General features: G+C 38.1%; 2 protein-coding genes and 1 long non-coding RNA gene across 6 annotated transcripts in view; 1 reads left to right on the top strand and 2 right to left on the bottom strand.

Moving 5' to 3' along the window:
- Positions 1-25,030, top strand: part of LOC117950501 — a 786,205-nt gene that overhangs the window by 588,100 nt on the left and 173,075 nt on the right. The gene's annotated exons all lie outside the window — the stretch shown is intronic.
- On the bottom strand, positions 8,796-18,657 carry mfsd8l1 (major facilitator superfamily domain containing 8-like 1). The gene is made up of 12 exons (XM_034881598.1): positions 18,248-18,657; positions 16,284-16,469; positions 16,095-16,157; positions 15,517-15,636; positions 14,892-14,971; positions 14,491-14,806; positions 14,324-14,397; positions 13,880-14,093; positions 13,073-13,195; positions 12,816-12,946; positions 10,575-10,694; positions 8,796-10,256 (listed from the first exon to the last, which is right to left on the bottom strand). The coding sequence occupies exons 1-11, from the start codon at positions 18,321-18,323 to the stop codon at positions 10,614-10,616; spliced, it is 1,464 nt and encodes a 487-aa protein (XP_034737489.1). The 5' UTR covers positions 18,324-18,657; the 3' UTR covers positions 8,796-10,256; positions 10,575-10,613.
- polr2h (info polymerase (RNA) II (DNA directed) polypeptide H) lies at positions 20,775-24,841 on the bottom strand. Of its 4 annotated transcripts, none has more exons than XM_034881603.1 (6): positions 24,607-24,841; positions 23,879-23,970; positions 23,383-23,466; positions 21,827-21,920; positions 21,564-21,647; positions 20,775-21,192 (listed from the first exon to the last, which is right to left on the bottom strand). In XM_034881603.1, the coding sequence occupies exons 2-6, from the start codon at positions 23,949-23,951 to the stop codon at positions 21,075-21,077; spliced, it is 453 nt and encodes a 150-aa protein (XP_034737494.1). In that variant the 5' UTR covers positions 23,952-23,970; positions 24,607-24,841; the 3' UTR covers positions 20,775-21,074. The 4 variants fall into 4 exon arrangements, with proteins under 4 accessions (XP_034737494.1, XP_034737496.1, XP_034737495.1 ...); XM_034881605.1 differs by having other exon boundaries at positions 23,879-23,963; positions 24,607-24,806; XM_034881604.1 differs by having other exon boundaries at positions 23,879-23,973; positions 24,738-24,806.

Below are 25,030 nucleotides of genomic sequence, written 5' to 3'. Positions count from 1 at the left end.
TGAATAACACACACATGTTAAGTACCTATGCATGCATTAATGGAGAGATGTCAGAGTGTAGTTGTTTTTTTGTAGTCAGTTCATGTTGATTTCTCACGTCTCATGAAGAACAGTACATTGCAGTTTCAAAGAAGATTGAGATATCTTCAAGCTTATTTTATTCAGTAAATATATCAGACAAGCAATGTTCTCAACTGACCAACTGACAAGTTATTATAACGGTTACATTCATGCAGACTATCTGCAAACTGTTCTGCAGAGTTTAGATAAAGGAACAATAAACAATAAAAGAACAATAAACAATAAAGGAACCTTTTTTTTATTGGAATCATTGACTGTAATGGATTATGCAACTTAAAGTTTAAAGAGTCTGCGACTCATTTGTATGCCATATCAAATTCAATGTAACCAAAGGATGGCTAGAATGCAACATTTAAAACACTACAACATAATTTGCTAAACGGTTAGTTTTCTTTAATGGGATATTTAAGTTAGGGATTTGAAACATGCTAAATCATTGGTATTGTCCTTTAAGATCAGCTGTTACAGTACATCCTATCTAACCACCAGTCCATATTTCCATCTTCCCCATACTTTTCTTGCTACTTTATACTTTGGCTTTGCTCCAATTATATTTCTTTTAGTAGATCCGGCCTCCTGATGCGGTGCAACCGTCAGTCATCCACATCAAAGCTACAATTTCTTCTCATTAAAATGTCTCATATTGATAACACTAAATCAAGAGTTCAGCTTGTGAAAGCTGCTCTGCACTTAGCTGTTGATTGTGTTTTTTTGTACTAACTCACGGATTCCAAATGTAGGATTATTTTCTCAGTAGGATGATATAAGTTCTAAGAGTTTAACAAGGGACCTAGGACGCATCCATGCATTGCAAGTAGGAGTGCAGCGCCCTCTCCAAAGCAATGATTTATTTGAGAGAGATTTATCACTGCAGTTTGGCAAAGCTGCTTGTAAACATATAATGCTGAAAGCAGCTTAATTATTAGGTCAAAGGAGAGATGGCCTGGAGCTGAGAAAGGGAGGGGCCTGCTGGGGTTTCTACAAGGTTCATCATGTTATCTTTCCATTTGTTTAGAGTTGTCCATGCAAATGCCTAAAGGTATTATTTTCTTAAAGCGTTCTTATGGATAACATACCCAAACATGCACACAGCTACAGGTAGACATAAATAAGGTGAATTTTTTCTGCTTTTCTAGATTAACTAGATAAGAGGTGTCAAACTCATTTTAAGTCATGGTCCACATACCGCTAATTTGACTTTAAGACACTGGTCTGACTTTAAGCCAGACCAGTTAACCACTCCAGAAAGATCAGAAACTTTATCTGCCACAGAGTATCTTGTCTGCTTGATGTTGGCAAACGCCAATTGCTTCTGCTACAACAGCATTTTAAGGCCTTTGTAGGATAGAAAACAATGTTAAGGACCCAGAAGCAGCGACGTTTCTAGGACTTAAGTAGACTCAGGGCTTAGCTCTGACCCATTTAACTATACTTAATGATATGCAAAACAGCAATTGGCTTGCCCAGCTTTTCCATAACCAGTGTATGTCTATTTTAGCTGCCCAGTTTGTAGATGTTAGTCAGATGGCACCAACATTTGGCCTAATCATTACTGGCTTGGCAACCCAAAGGCCAAGGTGTTTTTCCAGATTTGTGTAGGGACTTATGGTGCGGGGGTCTGGGGGTTCTAATTATATCTGAGTCAGCACACATGCAGCCTAGTTTAGAAAACTTATGATACATATTTGTTCTCTGATTATTATTAAGACTGTTTGCATAGTAATACCATATTATACTGATCACTCTAAACAAGATAACCATAAAGCCATCATCTGTCCTTGTGAAAGGTAAAGGGCATTTTTGGGGCAGAGCAGGCGGAGGAGATTCCCAGACCGAAATGAGATAAACTGACAACATCGACTTTGTTATGCCTTTGTGTTAACATCCACTTTGTATAAATAAGCGGCAGTAGAGAGCTTCCACTTGGGCATTATCTGTACGATTCTGTAGTGTGGAAACTGTCTCCTTTTCTTCGCAAGTAAAAATTAACGTTGATATAACTTCAATGATCTCTGTCTAGCATAATTTACTCTTCCCTTCTCTTTTGTATCTTTTGTTGGCAAAGTAACCTCCTTCATTTTAATTTTTTTAATTGTTTTTAATTTTTAATCTGTTTATTGATTATAGATTGATTAAATTAATTAATAAACCCCTGTACTGTAATATATCAGATGTGTTTGAGCATGATTTCTGCTCATGTTCAAAATTTGTGCACATTCAAAATATATCTCATCTGTGTTCTCTGAGATTTGGAGTAGTCGGGATATTTTGAGAAAAATAATGTTGTAACAGGCTATTACAAGAATAAATTCACAATATTTCAGAAAATGATCCACCTGCACCATAGTCTAGACAATATAGTAGATCTTAGACCTTCTGACAGACACTGAGCCCTGTTTGAGACTCTACTGAATGAGACATTCAGTGAAGTGGCTGTTTGCTGCTCTACATCGGAGGTAGAAAACAGAAACTACGGCAGAAATACTGGGAGCACAAATGTCGACTGCAGAGTGTCCATTATAGGCCTAAACGTGAAGCTGCACAGACCACAGAAGCCGCGCTGCTCGTCTCTATTTTTACAGCTAGAGTTGACACTAAAGTGACGCACAGGTCTGCTTCAGAGCTCCGTGTGTTGGAGTCTGACCCATAGACTGGAAATGTCACATCCCAGGAACTCCAAACTAAATCATTAGTATAGGCCTCCTAAATTTTGTGTTGATGGCCTCAATGTATTAGATGTGGCCTTAATTTCTCAGAAAATTACACCTTTCACAGCTTTCCTCACTTAGAAATAATGCTAGGTGATAGCAACAAATAAGGCATAATGGGCCGACCCCGTTCTATTCACCTTGGAAAAATAAACTGGACAGAGTTACAGTTCTACTATGAGTTCTAGCACAAAGAAATAAGCCACCTTAAGATTTTGGGAGTTTGCATAGGATATTGTCCAGTTTCATATATGTCAGTTAACTTTTCCCAATACATTCGGAGCTACACTCAAAACATTTAGGGCTGAAGCCCCAGCTAAATCTACTGACACTGCCTCTGCCTGGAAGAAAGGGCTAATACTCCGAGAAAAAACTCGTAAATTTAAGGAAAAAGAACTTGGGATATTGTCTAAGATTAAATTGGTAAATATGGAATTTAAATTAATTTCTTCAGTGCAATTATTACACTCTAAGTCATCCAGTGGGACTGATTGCACCTTTGGGCGGGCAGGTTCTGGCCCACGGACCGTATGTTTGACACCCCGGATCTAGATCATCTTCATATAATTTTATACAATATAAATACTAGCAAACACAGATGAAAACATTTCTTATACAATCTGACTGTTTGAAAATCAGTGCAAATGCAACCTGAATAAATCTAATACAGTTTAAAATGTAAATTCGGCAAAGATTTCCAAGTGTCATTTGCATTTCTTAAAATTGGGCATTTACTTTTTGAACAGGAATGGACTGAAAAGGAATGCTATAATAGATAATAGATGCATTGATTTGGTGCAATTTATGGTGAGACATGTCACCTCCAACAATTTAGACAAATAATTTCACCGTCTCAATCAAGTGTCAGTTATCATCTCACTCTCCATCGAATAGTTAACAGATAGACCACAGTCTGTGGTCACATTCTCTCACACGTCACGTTCGTTCACACTTTTGACAACCACAGCTGCAGCAGGAGGAGTTAATCAGAGAGAAAATGCCACAAGGTTGTTCAGTTGTCTCCCTTTGTATGACTCTGGACATGGTGTCCTTAACGTTCAACACATTTCTACATTATGAACATTTACTTATCAATTTCTTTAAATAGAGTGAGACTTGAAATTAAAATTGCATACATGTAAAATGTCTTCCTTATTTGATTTAGGATTTAAAAACATGTGTAATGCCTCTCAACCATATGAGAACAAATCATCACTAAAACATTTCCTCATTTAAGTGCAACAGAACCCAGTTGGTTAAACTTCATAATGCAAAAACACACTGGACCGAATTCCATTATCAGTATTTTTTTTTGTTACATTAAACTGGAAGTCAAACACACACAATGAAATCCTGCTTCTCCAAAAATATGTCATAAGCCAATGTCATAGCGGGCATTACTGTTGACATATCGTCTAACTTGACCTTTCAGACTGAGCCATTTGCAGTGACACATTTCTAGGTACAAACTAAATTTTGTGAACAGTAATACATTAAGGTTCATCTTTGAGGAGTCATGCAAAGGCCATACAACTGAAAAACATATAATGGAGCATAATCCATGGGCGTTGATTTAATAAGAAGTGTTATTTCGAATCCATGCACATATAAAAATTAAAATCTTATCTGACAAGGAATGTCACTGTATTTAATTATTTAACACTCCATAAACAAATATGCCAGAAAAAGGTATGACCATCATACTGTTAAACTGAATAAGTGTAAGTATGTTATGCATTGGGAACAAAATATAAATGAAATTTTAATATATGGATTAAAATAAACCATGTATACATTTCCACATGTGTCCTTCTTTAATCTATGCTCCAGTCCATACTATGCAGCAAACATCTACACTGTCTTCTCTGTAATGATAATCTCACTATAGTAGTTATTCCTGAATCTTTGATGTCCTCTGTTGCACCCAGCTCTACAGAAGCCCTCTGAAAGTCACATCAATTTATGTTTTACTGCTGGAGTCTTTATCGTAACTGGCACCAAGTTTTCACTGCACTAAAACAGAGAAATATATTTATGTGCATATATCTATTCCACCCATGCAATCTTTGGTTAAAAAGCTTAAACCCGTCTTCATCTCTTTGCCATCGCTCAGTCTCTCTCTCTTTTTTCCTGGCTCCTGTTCTCCTCCGCCCTTCCCAAGTTTGCCCAATTCCCCCTCGGTTCAGCGGCAGGGCACTGGGTCACGGCACTGGCTTGATTTTCACACTGTTCCCTCTACTGAACGCCACATTGAGTTAATCAGGGTTAACAATTGCGACGGTGCCTTGCTGAGCAGGGCTCCCATCGGCTTAGCATAGCCTGGCTCTGATACAGATGGGCTAGTAATCTCCGTTCTAGGAACAAAAGGGGAAGGGCGTGGGTGGAGGAAGGCTTCATCGTGGCAGCTTGCGTGGGTGCGGATGTGGAATAGTGGTGGCAAGAACAAGAGAAGTATGTGATAAAAATGTGGGAATTGGATATACTGATATTTCCTGAAATCAGGGCTGCAGGAACTGAGTAAATTAAACTTGATTAGAAAATAATTTCAAAAAAATATTGTAAGGTAGATTCTTAAACTTCAATGACAACAAAAGGCGGCTAGACATAATGTAAAGCGATGGTATTTTTCTCATGCTCTCACTTGGTAGATAGCTCCTCTCTCGGATTCTTTATTTATGGGCCTCATTGCTTTGCCACAAAAAATACTTTATGGCTCAAGTCACCAATGTTTTATTCGAATAAGCTTGTTTGTATGCCTCAATATATATATATATATATATATATATATATATATATATATATATATATATTTTTTTTTTTTTTTTTTTTTTTTTGAATATGAGGAATTGAGGATATACTGAAATGCATTAGAGAGATACATAATGAAGACTAGTGCTACAGGGATGAGCAGAAATTAGAATGCTTTTCATAGTTTGAGTATGACTATCCTTAATCCCCTCATGAGCCCCTCTACTCTCGTTGTCTACACGGGTCAAGAATTAAAACTAGTGCAATGTCAAGGGTCAAAAAGACCATCAGAATTACAAATCCAGAGTAACTGTATGCTGCTTTAAGATCAAAAGAAAAAGGGGGAAGAAAGTTGTTGGGATAAAAATTCCAGCGCTGAAGATGACTGAAGCGTGACACATTTGGCAAAACAGAACTAGGTTGCAAAACATAGCCGAAGCTGCCCCGGCTAAAGGCTCCACAGACTTAATTATTCATTCAGACAGAAGAAGCATTACACAACTTTTTCCTGATGGGACCAATGGAGAAAGACTCTTCAACATGTCACACAGCCTTGGGTGACTGAAATGGAGCTCACCAAACCAAACTATACTCTCCAGATTACCTTTTTAACTTAAGAAACTAGGTTGAAGTCTAACTTTGGCATGATACTGTCTTGTATTTTTCCCTTTGTTATGGCAGCCTTCTCCATGTTATACCAAAGCTCAAGCACTCTGGTTCTTTTTTTCCCATAACCGCGTTGGTTTCCAGATGTCGCACCTCTTCAGAGTGACACATGTATTATTAACACAAGTGGCATACATGCAGGGACACTCAAAGACTTTCACAGGTTTCTGTCGGTGCCACCATTTTGATTTGACTGTGGCTCGAGCAGTTTTCGCAAAAACCTTAAGAATCTGTGACACCAGTGCACAAACTAAATATTTCATATGCTTGACAGCTCAAAAGCTTCAAAGTTCAGGCTTGAGAGCACAACTATCCATTTATTACCCATCTCAACTGGCGTCATGAAAGTCTTATAATGACCAAGTTAAAGGTGTAATTATTGAAAGATGTCTCATGAACAGAGAGAGCATCTTGTAAAGTGCAAGTGAAAGGGCAAAAAAAAAGGAGATATGTGTGAAAAGTGGTTGCTGATCCTGCAGTGTGGCTTCGCCCACTCTCCTACGAGTAAAATATGTATGGTAGGCTGAGGTGCGATGTCTTCCCCCAACACCCAGTGTCACAGTGCATCATCCAAACTGATCCCTTCACTACCCCAACCCAGTTTGTGAGGGTCAATCGGTGATCAAGCCTGGTGAACTACATTGAACCCCCCTCCACCCACACTCGAAAAAAAGTCCCACTGAACGCCACCTGCCCTCAATGACCACTCTAGTAAAAGAAAAACACAGTTCATCAAAAGTTCACGTTGTTGAATTTGGCCATTTATGCCTCGTGACATATCCCTGTGATTGGCGGGGAAGGAGGAAGAGGGAGCTTACCGTATTTACCCTGAAAACCACTGATTTGACACACAACGTGTTCTATAGTTCTGACCCTGATGCGCAGGGTCACTGTTCGGTCAGCCTGCCGCTGTGGGCTGTGTGTGTGTGTGTGTGTGTGTGTTATAGTTCCAGTAAAAAAAAAAAAAAAAAAAAAAAAAAAAGAGAAGCTAAACCCCAAAATATCTCTGTTACCAGCCCTGTGTCGTAACACATCTGAGTCTTCCCTGCCCAACATCTAAACGGGTTCAACTAGAGTTCACATGTGAGGCCACACCCCCTCGCCGCCACGTCAGCAGGCGAACAGCGTGTCGTCACCATAGACTGTAGGTTGTTACGAGTGAGAAAGACCCAAACCACCCGGGTTTTTGGTTCTGTCGGTGAGGTCACAGCACCCCCCAGCGGGACCGGGTCTACTTTCCCTTCAAGCATGAGGTTAAGAAATGAGCTAGCTTTAATGTCACTACGTAAATACATGTTGCGGTCTAAAATCATCTGCAATGAGTATGTTAAATTCCATGTATCTATATAAAAATTATTGTTACTAATATATATATATATATATATATATATATATATTCATAATTATTTTTTGTCATTTACAAAATAATTGCATCATTTTTTTGTTAATAAATAATGCCGCATTTTTACATATTACTTCAACTAGTAATACAAAGTAATTTGATTCATTAGGAGTTTAATGTATTCCATATTATCGAATCATGAGGAAAAATATATTAATAAATGAATTTGTGCTTTAAAAATATACAATAAAATTTACTTTTTAGTTGAAACAATATGCATATTTAATAACTAAGAAATTATCCTCATATACAGCATGTTGTATGAGTGAAATTAACTTTCAGAACAAAGTCTTAAATTACTTTGTGAGACATGAGCTAACTATCCAGACCTTAGATAAATGTACATATTGAATTTACAAGGAATGAAAAAAACTATTTACTATATTTGACTTTAAAAGCCATTTCCACTAATATTTCCATATTTTAGATCATTAATATATTATGACAAAACGGTGGTAAATTGTGACAGATGTATATAAACTCCAGACTTATCCTGTACAATATATGGTTAATATAAATGTACGCAAACTTTGTTAAATTTTTTGTTCATGGTCAAATACTACAAATAATATAGTAATACTAAAAGTGAAAATAAACATAAAAAATAAATTAGATGAACTTTAAAAATATATTCCCAAATAAAGAGTATCTCTATAAAAGCAAAAGAGGCAATTTTACTTTTTATTTAAATAACAATTTGAAAAGATGGTTACATCCTAAATTTAGATTATATTAAACTAAAATTATTTTTTATAAACAATTATGAGAATAATTTAAATGTCAATGGTACAATAATTGTACATAATATTTTTTGTATTCCATCAAAAAAAAAAAAAAAAAAAGATAATTTCATAGTCCAGTAACAGCATATTTATCCTTTACAGATAATGATCTTTAATGTGGATATTGTAAAACGGGAAACAAAACTTCCACTAAAAGTTTACATTTAGTTAAATGTGATAATATGCTCAAAATATGTTTTCTTTGTTTCAGTTATAGGCCTTTGAGTAGAGAACATGTACATTACTAAAAACGCAATCAATTAAAGATTTATATTAAATATAGCCTTTTAATATATTAAAATCCTACATATTGTTTTCTTGAGAATAACATTATAACTACATTTTTGAAATGTTTTTTACTGTTCTAGGTTCTTCGAGAGAATAACAAAACATAAGCCAATGAAGTAAGGTGAAAGTTCATCTGTTCTGTATTGATAAGTAATACAATAAAGTTCATGTGTTGCCTACATGTTAGGAGCCCACAAATAATCTAATAAATAAATGCATAATAAATAAGAAATAAATAGTTTTACATTTCATAATGTATTTTGGGTGTTGTGAATATAAAACCTGAACAAATTATCAAGAGGTAAAACACATATTGCACCTACAATGCATAATGCAAAGCCTTTTGGGAAAAAAATAAAACTGTGCTTTGACTGAGTGGTGTGCATTCTGTCCTGCCACCTAAAACAACAACAGATCTCCTAATAAAGCGTTTTTCCCCTTAATGTGTATTTGTTATGGTACCCCTAGTGGAGTTATCTGACCGACTTATATCACACTACCAGCATTTGGCTCAGCAGTGCTGAGGGGATGTATTTCGGTAGGAAGACTAAGAGTGCCCACTAGTGTTGAATGTATGTACTACATTAGCATCAAACAAGTAGAAATATGTACTTTTTTAAAGCAGGAATCCCTTATTTATGCCTCAACAGCCTTTGTGCCAGGAAGATGAGACATTTTAATAACCTTCTTCAATTTGAGTCTGACAGACATTCATAGTATTTAGTATTTCCCTGAGAATTGTATTACTGTAAAGTTTCAAATGCCTTTGACATAGCATATTCATCACCACGGCTGATAATTCAATTCCTTTGGGTTAGTGTTAGCAGTTCTTTTAGACATTAACCCCCCTGTGAACACGTTGCTTCAATGAAGTAATTAACAAAGCACATAATTCAATATTTAAATGAATAAATACAACTTGCAAGAATAATACAATAATACAAGTTTTTGCAAATGTCACTGTGTACGAGGGGAAAACATTCATTATATCAGACGTAGACCAAAGATATCAAAGAGTGGATTGACATGATTTTTTGTCTAAGTCAAAATCCTTCTGACAAAGGAAAACCAAAGTGTTAGTTTGAACGTTGAGCATTTTACTTTAGAGGACAATAACGCCTAGTCTATATTCAAAATGCCTGTTTTTACAGAAGATGTGGTGTCAAGAAAACAAGGCTGAACAGCTCATTTATTCTCCTACAGATCAAGGACATACAGTAGGTCAGCTAAATCCACAACTGTTTGGTATGTTCATTAATCGCAGAATGTGTGATGCACCAAAGTGTAGTCGGTACTCGGTGCAGACCACACAATACCGGAAACAGCTTTCATCCAAAGCTTGCACTAGCGGTGTCAGCAGGATTCCATATTTCCATGGGAAATGAACATATTCTGTACACCAGAACAGTGCTTTGATCATCCTCTGCACACAAAGCTGACAAGTCCAAGTTTTAGGTAAGCCCTCAGAAGGTGGTGATTTGTGTGCTGTCAGTGTGTGTGTGTTATCACCCTGCATGCTGGTCCCAATGCAGAAACTGAAAGTAAGGAGGGAGAGTAAGACGCAGGGCAGGAAATCTCCCACTGTGCACAGGCAGAAGGGAAAGAAACACAGGATGAGAGAGGGTGTTACAGTCTGGAAGCTATCGGACAAAATATATTTTCATAATTTCCATCATGCAAACCAACATGGAATATATCAACTTATTATTACAGAGAACAGTATCCAAAATCCCAGAGATTATTTTTATTGTTACTGGCTTATTTTATGTACAGTATGCATGCAAGAAAACAAATGGTCTTGCAATAATACAATTCAGGTCATATTGTAAATCCCTTTGGATGAATAAATGCCATTTATAGGTATAATAAAGAATTCTAATTCTATTTGTAAAAAGCTACCTTTTACATCCACTTTCATTGCATAGACCATCTGCTGGATTAGCCACAGTTGACCGACTCGTCCACTTGCTCCACTGCAGCAGGTGCAACCAGCCGCTCGTATGAGAAAGCCAGCATCACCTGTATAAGACATTGTAAGATTAGTTTTACTACAAGAAAGACAAAAAGAAGAAAAACTTAAGCAGGGAAGCTCTGAGAGGCAAAACAAATATCTCTTTTATCTATGTCTTATGAATCTGAAATAAATATAGAAAAGAATAAATACCAAAAAGTCTAATGCTTAACCAAATAACTGACGTTTGCACAACGCCCTTTTCTTCACACAGTTGCAAAGTAAATCCTGAAAACAGACGCTGAACCCCTGCTTCAGAGCTGTCAGGGATGTACAGTCACGGCATGTCTTGGAAACCATGAAAACAATGAAAGTTGAAAACACAGAGCTGTGGAGGGAGCTTCCTGGTGGAGCCAATTTAAAAGAAAGAATTGCAAGGTGGACTCTCTTTGTCCATCTCAGACGGACACACACACACACACTTAGGTTCTCTTTTCTTCTTTCTCAGTGATAGTGGAAACATTTGGTTGCTTCCCACACTTCATTACAGGCACTACAAGCACTTTGTAATGCTTGTTTGTTCCTGATTGCACAAGGAGCTGCTGGCTTTAAAATGTGTAAAAAAGTGCTTTGTCTTGTGCACATAGACAATGATGGTAAATGCTATTTATTTGTACTAGAACAGTGCAGTCGCTTAAAATGTGCTTGTTTGGAAAGGGCCAATTGCTTGGCCTGTGGTATTGCTGCTTGAAGTTTTCTCCAGAACCATTGTACCCCTAAATTACTTACAGAACGACCCCAAACCACTTAGCAACCACACTGTAAAGCCTACTACTGACTTACTGTGTACTCTTACGTCAGAGAAAAACATTGTTCTACTACATTTACCTGACAGACATGGCAGATTCAGAGTTAACTCACAAAACATCACAATTAAAATGTGGAGCAATCAGAAATTTGCCCTACGGACTGATTGGGGTGCGCCACGTAATCCAGCCCGTAATGAGAGCAATCAGCAAATATCTGCGTTTATTAACCACCAGAACTGGACCGAGTACAGAGACGGTATTGCTGACATCGCCACAGTCAGTGCGAAATGATGCGATGTTGCCTTGTCTCGTCATATAGCCTATCATAAACAAACTTCAGCAGAGGTGTTTGTTTCCAAAGAGGGTTTGTGGCTTAATGGTTAACGTTGAAATATTTTGATTTGAATGCAATTACTGTTATAAGTTAGCAGCATACTTGAACAACAGGACCAAGGGTCATCAAAGAAGGTGAGTCTAAGTGAGAAGGACTTATATTATTATTCATAGCAAACCAATGACGTTTTATGGCATACTATGACATTTGACATATTGTGTAGAGCCAGAGCTCCGCTGCTTTCTTCGACCCTCTCCATCTCTGGTCCTGCGCTCACTCAGTGTGTGGTGTGAGAGGGGAAGTGGCCTGCGGCTAAAGCGGCAAACGCTGCTGCAATGTGTGGTTCTTTTACCAATATACTGTGTATTTAACAATATAATTGCATTTTGCAAACAAACCACATCAAACATGGCTATGCACTTACACGTGCCCATAGTAAGACACCTGTCAAGTTTGAAATCTATCATAGTAACTGTACGAGGGATGTGCAAATAACAGACAGACAGACGTTCCTGTAACTTATGGATATATAGGTACGGGCGCCTGGTTAGCTCACCTGGTAGAGCGGAAACCCCTAAATAAAGGCTTGCTTCTCGACACAGTGGCTGCAGGTCATTCCCTTCTCTCTCCCCTTTCCAGCCTAATTTGTCCTATCTAAATAAAGGGCTAAAAATGCCCAAAGATAATTATTATTTCAAAAAAAAAAAAAATCAAATATCTATGCTCACATCCCAATTGTTTAAAAAAAAGAAAAGAAGATAGATAGATAGACACATGGCAAGCTACATAAGGAATTTCGATTCAGTTCCCAGCCCTAGTTTTTAATAACGTTACACTAAATTAGATTTGGTTAAATGTGTGCATTGTTATAATGCCGAAACTGCGAAAACTGGTGAAGAAATAGTCGGTTTGAGCCTTTACATGGTTGCATAAACTGAAAATTCTTAAAACACTTAAAAGCCATAATCTCCCTCACTCCATAATAAACTGATAATGATTAGGTAGACATAGACACATTCTCTGTCTTGAAGTCTCCTTCTGCATACCGTTAGAAGCGCCAGCAGTGCCATCATCACCCCCATCATGATGTACATGTTCTCTGTAAGGCCACCGGCCCACAGAGGGCCCAAAATGGTGGCTAGACCGCCCACTGAGCGACGCACTCCCTGACTGAAACCTGCAATACATGGGAGACACAAAGACTCAACACACCAAAACACGCAGGGTACAGGAAAGCAACAAAATCCAAAACCTTCCAACGTGCAATGCTTTCTCTTTTCCACTAGATGGTGTGGTTTTTCACCTTGTGTTTTCTCAGCAGTAACTTTGGAGAAGAGGGAAACCTGAGCGACAGCGACAAATGGCAAACCCAAAACCTGCAGAAACACCCCGATGACGAACTCAGTCAGCTGCCATGGGAAACCACCTACAGAAAATAAAAAGTACAACAGAAAACACCCAAACACTGTGTTAACCCTTGTGTTGTTGGGGTCAAATTTGACCCATTTTCTTTTTATATCAGAAATTTGGGTTTCTTTCAACCACATTGTCCAAAAATAACTTGGTTGTATGCATGCATGTACATTGTATGGAACCCATACATTTCAACAGTATCCTGACTAAACTTTGACTTAAACAATCAACATTAACATCATCTAAACTTAACTATAAGTCAAAATAATTCATAATCTCCGCTAATTTTAACTCACAAAGAAGGTATAATGGAATTTAAATTAGGTTTATTGACCATGCATAAAAAAAAGCATTGAAAAAGTGACAAAAGTGTTAGAAAGAGCATCATGAGCATACAAAAAAAATTCTATTTTGACTCGGAAGACAACTCAAAGGTTAATACGCATGATACAGCCAGGTTGTAATGGGGCATTTCAAATGTTTGACCGTGAGGATGATTGTCGCTGATTTCAGATCTGCTGTATTAACGAATGTGAAGATGTTTCTATACTTAGCAAAGTTATTCATATAAATATGTCAACCTGTTTTACTGAATAAACTGACTCTTAGTGGGAGATGTTTTGTGGTATAAGTTACTGCTGATGAAGATCTGTGTGTACAGTAACAAAGGTGAGAAGTTTCTTCAGTGCAGTCTGACCTAGTGGGTTAGCCAGGAAGATGAGGCACCAGACCCCAGAGACGTTGCAGATGGTCAGACCGATGGCCAGGACCACTCGCTCAGCAACACGCTGGCTCAGCCAGCGCACAAATAGAAACCCAGCGATCACCTCCACACCGCAGAGACAGTACATCACGCTGTTCTCCAGCTCCCCGTAGCCAAAGTACTTCTGGGTCATCGGGGTCACCATGGTCTGAGGAGGGAATGAGACGTTGGCATAGAGCATAAAAGCTCATATTCACAGGTCATTTTTGTCTCAAAGTCCTGAAAACATGGGTAAAAATGTCTGCCAGTGGTATGTCACAAATCCCATCCCAGGATGGTTTTACTCGTTCCTAAATTATTTAGAAACAAGAACTGATATTTTGTAAAACAGGCAGATTACTCCACTCTAATAATAGGATATCTGTTTCTTTGCTGCACCTCTAGCGCTGTCTGATTGAAGAGGGTGATGAACTGAGCAGCCAGCAGAACGACCACTTCTTCTCTCAGGAACTCTACAATGAGTCAAAGACGCAACTTTTAAAACCTTAGATTTGAAGAACTTGTTTAACAGCATTGTACAGACACATGCACTGTCAACCACCTACCTCGGGATATGCTAAAATTCTTAAAGGGACTGGAAGACTCATGGGACTCTGGTAATGTGGTATTTGAGGCAGCAGAGGCATCCAATCTGGGTGGTTTGGATACCACGACTGAGCCGTAAGAGCCCTCCACCTCCTGGGAACCCATCAGCGGCCTTTCCTCATCATTGTCCACTTCCGCCAGCCTTCGCTCACCCTCCTCCTCCACGCTCTGGCCATTTGGACTGTGCTTGGCATTCCCCTTCTCTAGAGGTGGTAGGTCCCAGTACATGAAGATCACCGCCAGTTGAATGAGAATCCACAGCAGGCACATGAACAACTGCAGGAGGTGGAAGAAAAGCGGTTTCTATGAGGAAGCAAAAAAATGTGTCGCGAAATTAAAACAACTTATTGTGGACCCTTACCCCTGGCGCCGTATATTTATTGACCACGAAAGGACCCAGGTGAAAATCACACAGCCTCAGGAAGATGTTAAATGCTGGACCTGTGTTAAACACAAAGTGGAAACCTGTTTATCTTGATGGTTGGTTGAAGACCTTTCTTTTTGATGCTGCCTTTCTTTAAATGACTGCTCATTCCTTTAAATTTCTTATGCTGCACTGTAACTTTTATGTACCTATTTTTTTAACTGTCTATTCATGTGTTTTACTGGTTTTTAATGCTTATGATTTTTAACTGTTTGTACCTGTGTTTCATCTGCTTAACTGATTTTGTGTAAAGCACTTTGAATTGCCCTGTTGCTGAAATGTGCTATACAAATAAAGCTGCCTTGCCTTGCCTTGTCTTGGTAAGGAGCAAATTAATCTTAAAAGCAACTGCAATCATACAGGCTTTTTTTAACATTTGTGTGTGAGCTTTCAGCATTCACTGTGTGAAATGTATCAGGAAGCTAAAGGGCCTGTAGCCTCTACCTACAGCCAATCTCCTTATTTTCTGTGAAAAGAAAACCATCACAGTGTATAATAATTTAACTCAAATGATGAGCAGGCAGCTTTAGAATGTTCCATTATAAAGCAGCAGAGCACTGACCAATCAGAAGGCCAGCTTGTCGACATGCCATGACAGAAGCGAACGCAGTCGCTCGGTCTTCGGGGGCAGTGCTTCTGGTCAGGAAGCCAAAGATAGATGAGCCAGCGCCTGTGCCGATACCTGAGGAAAATACATATTTCATGTCTGAATTACAGCACTTAAAAACAGTGAGGTTGAAACCTGGAGCTCAAGAAAGCATGTACATCATTGTGGTTTTCTTGTCATATCATTTATTATCATATTCCTGAAATACACAGCATAATTTGCTGCTGCTACAGGGTGGGTGCTTTTACACATTCAGAGCAAACTGTATCCCAGTGTTTTTAAACTATTGGATACTTTTTGGCTGATAAACCACACATTCTGAAGTTGTATGTATGAGGTTAATATGCATCACATTTTAAAGATACAAAAAAACAGCTGTAACAAGCCCCATGATAAAACATTCTAATACAAGCTCCAAGTTATACCATTTTACAATGATCCTGCAAAGCTCTACTGATAGGACAGCCAAATGTAATCTACTGGCGTACTACCAAATAGTTAAAAAGTCCCAGTATCATCTTCTGCTGACTCACCTGCCACCAGTCTGCTTGACAGTAACAGCCATTTGGAGTAGCCCATAAAGTACATGAAATTACCTGTGGAGCAAAAAAGGAGTAGAAAAATAAAAGTGAGCCAAATAGAATAACAAATCCAGTTTGTGTCTCTGACATGACAACACTGTTTCAAGGTAGTAGCGGTGGAAATAGAAAACATGCCCTCACCAATTAACTCAAAAAAATTGGCAAACAAAATTATTTTCTTGGTGATCCGTGTTCTGTCGGACCAGTGGCCAAACAGCGGCCCCGACAGGAGACCGGTCAAGCTGAATGCAGACAGGGCCAAGCCCAGAAAGTAAGGCGCCGCATCCAAAGTCTGCAAGTACATCCATATTGTGGGCAATATTACAGCTAGGGAGACAGAAGGAAGCAGCATTAGTTTTCATCTGAAGTAGTGTTCTGTGTGACTTCAAAACCGCTGATGTCAACACATACAATATGAACAAAGTCTTCCGAGTCCTCAAATCTACACTGTGAGTGATGCTGAGTCATCTGTTTCATAAGCCCTATGTGGAGTCAATCGGCCATACTGTAGCTCTGTTGGGCCTCCATGTGGCATCTCATCTATGGTTATAGCAACCCTGTGACTCTCCTAAGCCCTATAGTGACATTTATCAGAGGCCGAGTTTGTGAGATGATGGTTTAACAAGAGATTAGATGATGTCGGTATGGTTTATATCCAGATGCAACTTTAAATCTTTTCCATGTCAGTGCTAGGAATGCCAAGAGAGTGTGTAGTGGTAGCTCTTTCTCCCTGACAATAATGCCTCCAGCCTTATTATCAAATAGACAAAGGGTAGTGCTGCTGACCAAATACAATCCTAATTCAATTATTGTGTCACACAAAAAGCATGATCTCAGAAAATTCCAGAGAGGAAAGGAAAATGTATTGTCTTCTAAATGGGATGTTTGATCACCCTGATAGATACATTTGTGTGTGGAAGCAATAAAAGCATGCAATAAAATGCAATTCTGTGGCTGCTAGATATGAGATTTACCACTTGCAAAGTGAAGACAGAATTTCACAACAAGGCTGTGGCACCTTCTCAAGATACACATTCAGAGAAAGGTTTTACATCAAGGCTAGCCTAAAAACAATGGCCTGTGGGCTGGGCTAAGTAAGAGGTCTGAGTACCAACAGAGGTGAACAGAACTCAAGGAATCCTGGACAGGCTAATTAACAATACAATCTGATTCAATCTGTCCTAATCCCTTCAACATCTCTGCTAATGTAATGATCTGTGTGCATTGGGGAGTGTCTGGTAAATGTAACTCCCGTGTAAACTCAAGAAAGCTTCTCGAAGACTATCTTTCTGGATGAGTAGATCAAAGAATCGGCACACAGGGATCTGTTCATGTAAAGTAGTTTGTCTCAGCACAGAGTGAACTTGATCAGTAAACAAGACAACAGTATTGGGATAAGATAAAACTCAAACTACAGGTAATAATTACCTATTCTAAAACCGTCAGGAAAAAACATGTCAACTGCAATGCAATCTAATAAAACAGTCCTGTGTGTGTGTGTGTGTGTGTGTGTGTGTGTGTGTGTGTGTGTGTGTGTGTGTATGTATGTATGTTTATATACATATATATACATACATACATACATACATATACATACACACATACATACATACATACATACACACATATACACATATACACACACACACACACACTGCAACTACATATATTTCACATGTATTAAACGTTATAGTGAAAACACAACTTATAACACATAACAGGTAGATAACACTAACTAACCCAACAATGGAACAGTAAAATTAAGATATTGCTTCATTTATGTCCTTTGTAATACTAAAATCCTAAAGACAGTCCTGGCCAAAGTGTTATTTATGTGATAGACTTAATAGTTATGCAAAACATCTCCTCATAAGAACAAATGCAAACACTATGATCAACTTGTCGAATTACAGTTCACCAAACAGCTGGTGTGACAAAATCTAGGTAAAAAACATTCACTCGACATACGGCAATGACAATATTTAGGTGATCAGAAACTTGTGAATGTATTACTGGTGATTTTGTGTCACATCACAACACAGATTCAATTAAGGTTTGCAACACAAAAGGCGAGAGCCTCAACAATAACACAACACTGATCTTACCATATTCCACACCGCTCAGAAGAAATATGAGCCCAATGGTGAAGAATGTCAGCTTTTTCTTCCGTCGATTGTCCATCACGTTTGGCTGCTATGAACTGCTTTGACCGATCGCCTTCATTATTCTTCAAGAAACATGGTCATTCTAGTCGCTTTACGACACACCACAGATGACATAATCCCAGGTGCAGTGGTTTCAATTAGAGCAGAATGCAGGGACATATCACCAAGCCCATCGAGAGCCAAAATGGGGGAACAACTTTAAATAAGAGTGCAAATTGTTCTACATATCTCTACAGTGAGTGTGCACGTTGCTAGTGTAGGTCCGTGAAGCGCAGTAAAGTCGCTGAGCAGGTTGCTTTTTAAGCACCAGCCTCAACTCGCAATCAATGCTTCATATGCTCAAATCGTCCCCGGGATGCTCCTGCGCAGTTTATTCCAACCTACATCACTTCCGGCGGACAGTCCCAAGCACTGCATCGGCTGCTGTACGCTCGCTCCCAAAATATCTCTTCCTAACATATGTGCATGTGTCACATTCATTTATGCGTTGGGATCCAGATGCGAGGCCAGTTAATGATGTATGAACAAATACAAAGAAGCACTGTGATAAATCTTTTAGAGCAAGTTTAAGATTATTTGCACTGTAACATGATTAGAAACCATTGAATGGCTAGAATGCAAAACAACTGTGATAAGCTTTAGAAAATGCGTTGAAAAGTAGTTGTGGTTGATAGATATAAAGACATAATAACATGGTCAACACGTGTCCTTTGATTTTATAATCATTGGTAAATTAAAAATAGACCGACATATTTGTTATTATAAGAAGCACAATATGTAAAATCTACAAAAAAAAAAAAATTAAAATATGAAGCTTAATTTATCTAAAGTTTAAAAAGAAATATGCCAGAAAATCAATATCATTACAAGAACAAGAACAAGCATGCTCCAGAATAACACAACTAAAAACAACTAAACTATAGGCAGACTGTGTTATTCTACGTCCTCAATTGTAAAGCTGTTGCAGTTGTGCTTTGGTATAAATTGCAGAATCGTCTTAAATTAGACAAAACTAACCAACAATGACACTGTTTAAAATTAAGATAAAGGACTATTTGAGTACTAAATTCACATGTGATGTTACTGAGCGCTGCTGGTGATTACGTTGAGGATGATGATGTTAACTTGCCAAATGTCTTTATCTGTTTTATATTTACTGTGTATTTTATATATGGAACTGTCATACTGCCGTCTTGGCCAGGACTTCCAATCCATGACAAAGAGATTCTGAATCTCAATGAAATTATCCCTTGGTAAAATAAAGGTCAATAAAATAAATAAATACAATTGCTTTGTCACTTTTGTAGTGCTGAAACAACATTATCACAATCTAAATTTGATTTGTAATTAGGGTGTTTTTAAACCAGCTGCCAATAGTGGGAAAACAGACTTTGCATGTTGATTTACCCTGCTCATTCACCTAGTGGGCATGTGAGCAAATGACCCTGACGTGGTTATGTGTCAGAGGAACAATGACTTATCAGTCTGGGTCCCATGATGGTGAACATTTTAATCAAGTTACTGGCCATCAGCACAAAATCCGCAATATAATATAATCTTCAGCTGCAGCATAAGTATAGATTTCGGCTTTCAAAAACATAATGTATAATGTGTAACACAAAGTACTGCTGTACTAAATCCAATATTTTCCAGTAGTAATTCAAACATGTTCCTATAATAACTTAGTGTGGTACTCATGTCTCTCTTACAAACTATAGGATACAGCATTGCAGGCATTTTAGGCTACAAGCTTATTCTTCAGGATCAATATGTTCTTTGGGCTTTTTTATGCACATATCAGGAGTCTGTGCGAGTCATTGGCAGTGTCCCTCCTCATCTTGTGACTCCCATTACCATCGACATTGAGAAGTCTGTGTTGGACACAAGGGCTGCCTCTTCACCTTAAATTTAATCTTCTGTCTCTTGAGAGTCCACATTTTAGTTTGCTGCCATCCAAGCAAATATATAACCTTTGGCCATGACATGCTGGGGCCATCGTAGCCAAACTATTTGCAAATGTGTGCAGAGAGTTGTGCAACTATCTGAATCTGTTTGTGCGTAATCAAATTTGTAATCGTGTTAAAGAATCGTTGAATTTTGAGATTGAGATTTTGTCAATCTCAAAAAAATCCCAGAAAGGAGTAGTCAGGCTAACATCCTTCTTGTTTACATATCTACCCGGTATATTAGTACCAGATATGTTAGTACTTCATGTATCATTTGTAGAAATGTCTAATCCTTCTGCAAAGACAAAGCAGTGTTTAAGATATTTGTCTTGTGAGCTGCAGTCCTTGGCACAGTTTGCACCTTCTCCCACCCTGTTCACTATAGCACACACCTTACCTGCAGTCCAAATCCTGAGACAGAGATACAAAATAAAACCTTTTCTAGTTTGAAAGAGCACCTCAGGAGTTGCTGATGTATATGGTTGGTTAGAAGAAAACCAAAAGGTGACTGACCATCTTGATGATTTTGAATAAAAGAAATCTTTATTTACAGTTTGCCAGCAGGTGGAGGTTGCAGCAGTTCCTAAGCGTCACAGTCTTTTATCTGTAGTCCATTTTGTAACTACAAAAGTATATATAAAAAAACAAACTAAATAGGTTTTCTTCAGCCTCCATGTGTTGTGTCTGTGAGCTGCTCTTGGATAATGGCCACGTGCTTCGATTTGGGAGTACAAATGTTTCCAGTATGCAGTTCGTTATGACTTTAAAAGGTGACTGTGGCAGTGGAAGAACCAGGGTAAGTGGGCAGGCAGAGTTGGGTTTTAGAAGGCCAGTTTCTTCATGAGGAGGTAGACCCTGGAGTCCACCTCAAAGCCGTGAAGGTTGTTGGCGTCTCCTTGTAGCCTCATGAGAAGTCCACCGTAAGACACGTAGGCAGAGCTGAAAGAAGGAGCACACCCACGCAACTTGATTAGAGCTCACCGATGAGAGGTAACATTTTTTCAAACTGATATGCGCGCGCACAAGCACCCTTTTGTTGGGCAAGTTACTTTCCATAAAAGCATTAACACAGCTGATGGTTATAAAAAAATGACAAAATGCTGAAAATGTTGAATTTTTTTTTCTGTGGTAATTTCAATATGCCCTAGTGGCAATTACTGTACTACTAATGAATCAATAGCAACTGAAATGCTGCTCATTATTAACAGTTTACTTGTCTAAACTATATTAATATGTACAAGCTAAGGCTGACCAATTAAATAAAAAAAAGGTTCTTTAAAGCTTCATGTAAACCAAGTAACATCACCCACAGGCGTGTGGCTGCTTCTGTTGAAGTCTCATCGCCCTCAATCTTGTAAACCTTCCCATACATCACATAGTCAAACTGGTCCGCCCTGGAAATTTAAAAAAGGTTGAATGAGAGTACAAAATTAAACCAGAAAAAAAACATTTTACAGCAGAGGGGACAATCACACTAAAAATGTAGCTACAAATGGTACTAGATCCTTCAAAGACATAAAAGCCCAACAAATAGCATTTGTTGGTGATGTTAGCTGCAGAGCAAATGTTTTACCTAGATGGCCGGTCATCCTGAGGGTTGTACTCTCCGTCATCTGGTGTTCCATCTTCATATAACGTGCTGGCTATAACCAGTCTGAACTTGTCCCCTAAATATGGACACATGAAAACAAAGTGAGTTCATATTCTGTGCTTAGACGCCATAGGTTAGCGTTGACTTTTTAATGCATGGTGCACTGATGCTTTATCTAAAGGTGCCCTTCCATATTGAGGGTATATGGGAATATTTTGCTGTTTATCTTTGGACTGCTCACTTAAAGGAGAATTACGGTCAAATTCAACACGTATCTCTGTTGTTTGTAAATTTGGAGTGCTGTCAGTAGAGAGAAAAATGAAAACAATCAGTGCTGCCTACACTGTGTTATCCTCCTGCTAGAGTTAGCACCCAACAAGCTTAAATAGGGCAAGTTTTAAATGTGTTTTTAGCCTCTAGGCATGTTCAAAATGTCATCAAAAGTGCCTACCCATGTCAAGTGATTCCTTCTAAGTGAACACAGTGAATCTGACTGCAGTAGATGTGAACAAAATTCATGAAAGTTGTGCTAATTCAGCTCGGTTTAGTTCCTGTGTTGAGAGAGCAGAAGGGACCATCTACAAAGTACAACACCAAAAAGAGATAAACCAAAAATATGTAAGCTAGCAATGACTAAATAAGGTAGTGTCTTCAAACTTACCTCATAACTTGTCTCCTGCTAGTTGTACTACAGTACTTACTTTTAAAAAATAAGCATTTGCTTGTTTTCTCTTTTTGTATTCAAATTTGCACAACTTTTGTGCATTTCTTTCACGTCTACTACAGTCAGATTTACTGTGTCCACTCAGATAATCACTGCACATGGGTAGGCACGTTAATGTTATTTTGAACATGTTTAGAAGCTAAAAAAACATTTAAAACTTGACTTGTATAAGCCTGTTGGGTGCTAACTCTAGCAGGAGGATAACACGCTGTTTTTCTCTCTACTGACAGCACTCCCAATTTACAAACAACAGAGCTACGTGTTGAAATCGAACGTAATTCTCCATTAGGCCCTGACACACAAAGCTGATTATCGGCCGTCGGACATCCAAGTCTGTTTGGTGTGTTCCATGTCGTCGTTCGGAGGTGCCGGCGGCCTTCATTTTGGCCGACCTGACATGTTTGATCAAAAGGCGGGCACTGCCGGCAGTCAACCTAACCCTAACCCTAAGTCCTATGACGAGTGGGATGAGTTTGACTAGAGTCTCTCAAAATCTGACAAAAATCTTTTGAACTGACCGATTGTCTTTTCTGCCAACGGTCAGCCATCGGTTTAGTGTGTCAGAGTTTGGTAAACAAAAGTAACATGGTGAAGATGCAAGTAGTGTTCCCAAACAACCTTGTCAAAAATGAATGCTTTACATTTAAAAAGTGAACATTTCTTCTGATGGCAAACGGAAAGATGACGGACTTGTTCTGACCATACTGTAAATAACCTGTACAATATGGTTGTGTTAGACAAAAGCAACCATTAAATGACTTCCAAACTTCAACTTCAAATAAATATAAACAGAGACAAAAAGGTTGCACCTTACCAAGATCAACAGGATAGATCTGAATGTTCACATCCAAGATGAGGTCCATCTTAAAAGATTCACTTTCACAATGTAGACGAGATACTGTAGAAAACAAGTAGTGGTAGAGTTTGGATTAGTTCATTTTGCTGTTTTAAAGTGAAGTACACTAATTGAAAACCACACTTGGTACACGATAGTAACCCAAATGTAAATAAAGTTTAATAATTTTTGCATGTGAAAAAGCTTTCAGCTGAATTTATAAATAATTGGAACCTGGCAAAAAAACTGTCCAATAATTATTCTCATTTTACTTTGGTCATTTTATATATATATATATATATATATATATATATATATATATATATATATATATATATATATATATATATATATATATATATATATATATATATATATATATATATATATAGTAAATTAGTAGAGACCAGAGACTATTGTAGTGTGTGGACTTCCCACTTCCTTCAACCTTGTTTTATAATTCGATTTCACACACCTCTGTCAAACTTCTTGCCATCGGGATCAATGTCCTTTACATCAAAGATGTCCTCAAACAGAATTCCAGCCATCTTTGTTCTGGTCTATGAACTTGAAAAAGACAAAAGATATTATTAAGCCAGTTTATGTTGAAAAGGGGTTAAATGAGAACAACTGACACGTAGGGCATTGTGATGTTCTTAAGAACCTGTCGTATTTAGATCAACCTGGACATGTTAGCAGTTATATCAAACTAGAAGATGCTAAAATTCAAAACATAACCGTTACAGACATTAACGTTACAGTGAAAGTTCGGTGTAGCATCACACTACACACTGGCAGCTGCTTTCCTGACACGAGGCACACTTTTGAGACTTTTGTATATCAGATATCGCCAAGACAGCAAAGTAAAGCTCATGTTGTAGTTGCATCAAATGGGATAAATCTACTTCATAACACCAGCTTTGACTCGCAATGACGAAGATGAATCCCATTCAATAGAATTCATGTGAAACATGAACATAGATTCTAGCTGAACATTTAAAACTCAACAGGTTGTTGGTTAAAAAAAAACACACACACACACACACTCGACGTTAATTAATCCGCATGGCATAGCTAAGGATCGTTAGCCAACGTATATAACTTGGGGTCTTGTAATGACGTTGACTAGCTAACGTTACAACTTCACCAGACTAACGTTAGCTATTAGCTTTAGCATTTTTGCACACACTTCGTTAAGCTTACCTCAAATACGAAGACGTCCTTTTATTATATTGTGCACAGACTAACGTCGCAGTCACTCAGTTTCTCTATGTGACAACGTGTGTTTAAAGTGTGCGCTAGATATCGTGGAGTAAAATTTCATTCATTAACATTACTGAGTGTAAATCAGATTGTACCGCCGAGAAACAATGTGCTCATCCTCTGACACGCAAACTACTTCCGGTTGAAAATAGACCAGTAACAGTTGACAAGGTACCATAGACTGTGTATATATTGACATTAATATTAACGGTCGATGCAAGGTACTAGCTAACACGCCATAAGGGCTAATTAGTATTGTCTATGGCTAACAAAAATAAACCATATTATGAAAAATGTCAGCGTCATATGTAACAAAGTGGAGGAACAAATTAGAAAATAAAGCACGTTTTCCTTGAAAATGGTG

Source organism: Etheostoma cragini, chromosome 9, assembly GCF_013103735.1.
Source record: "Etheostoma cragini isolate CJK2018 chromosome 9, CSU_Ecrag_1.0, whole genome shotgun sequence".
NCBI lineage: Eukaryota > Metazoa > Chordata > Actinopteri > Perciformes > Percidae > Etheostoma > Etheostoma cragini.
Note: the sequence above shows the minus strand (reverse complement) of the source record. Positions and strands in the feature narration are given on the sequence as shown.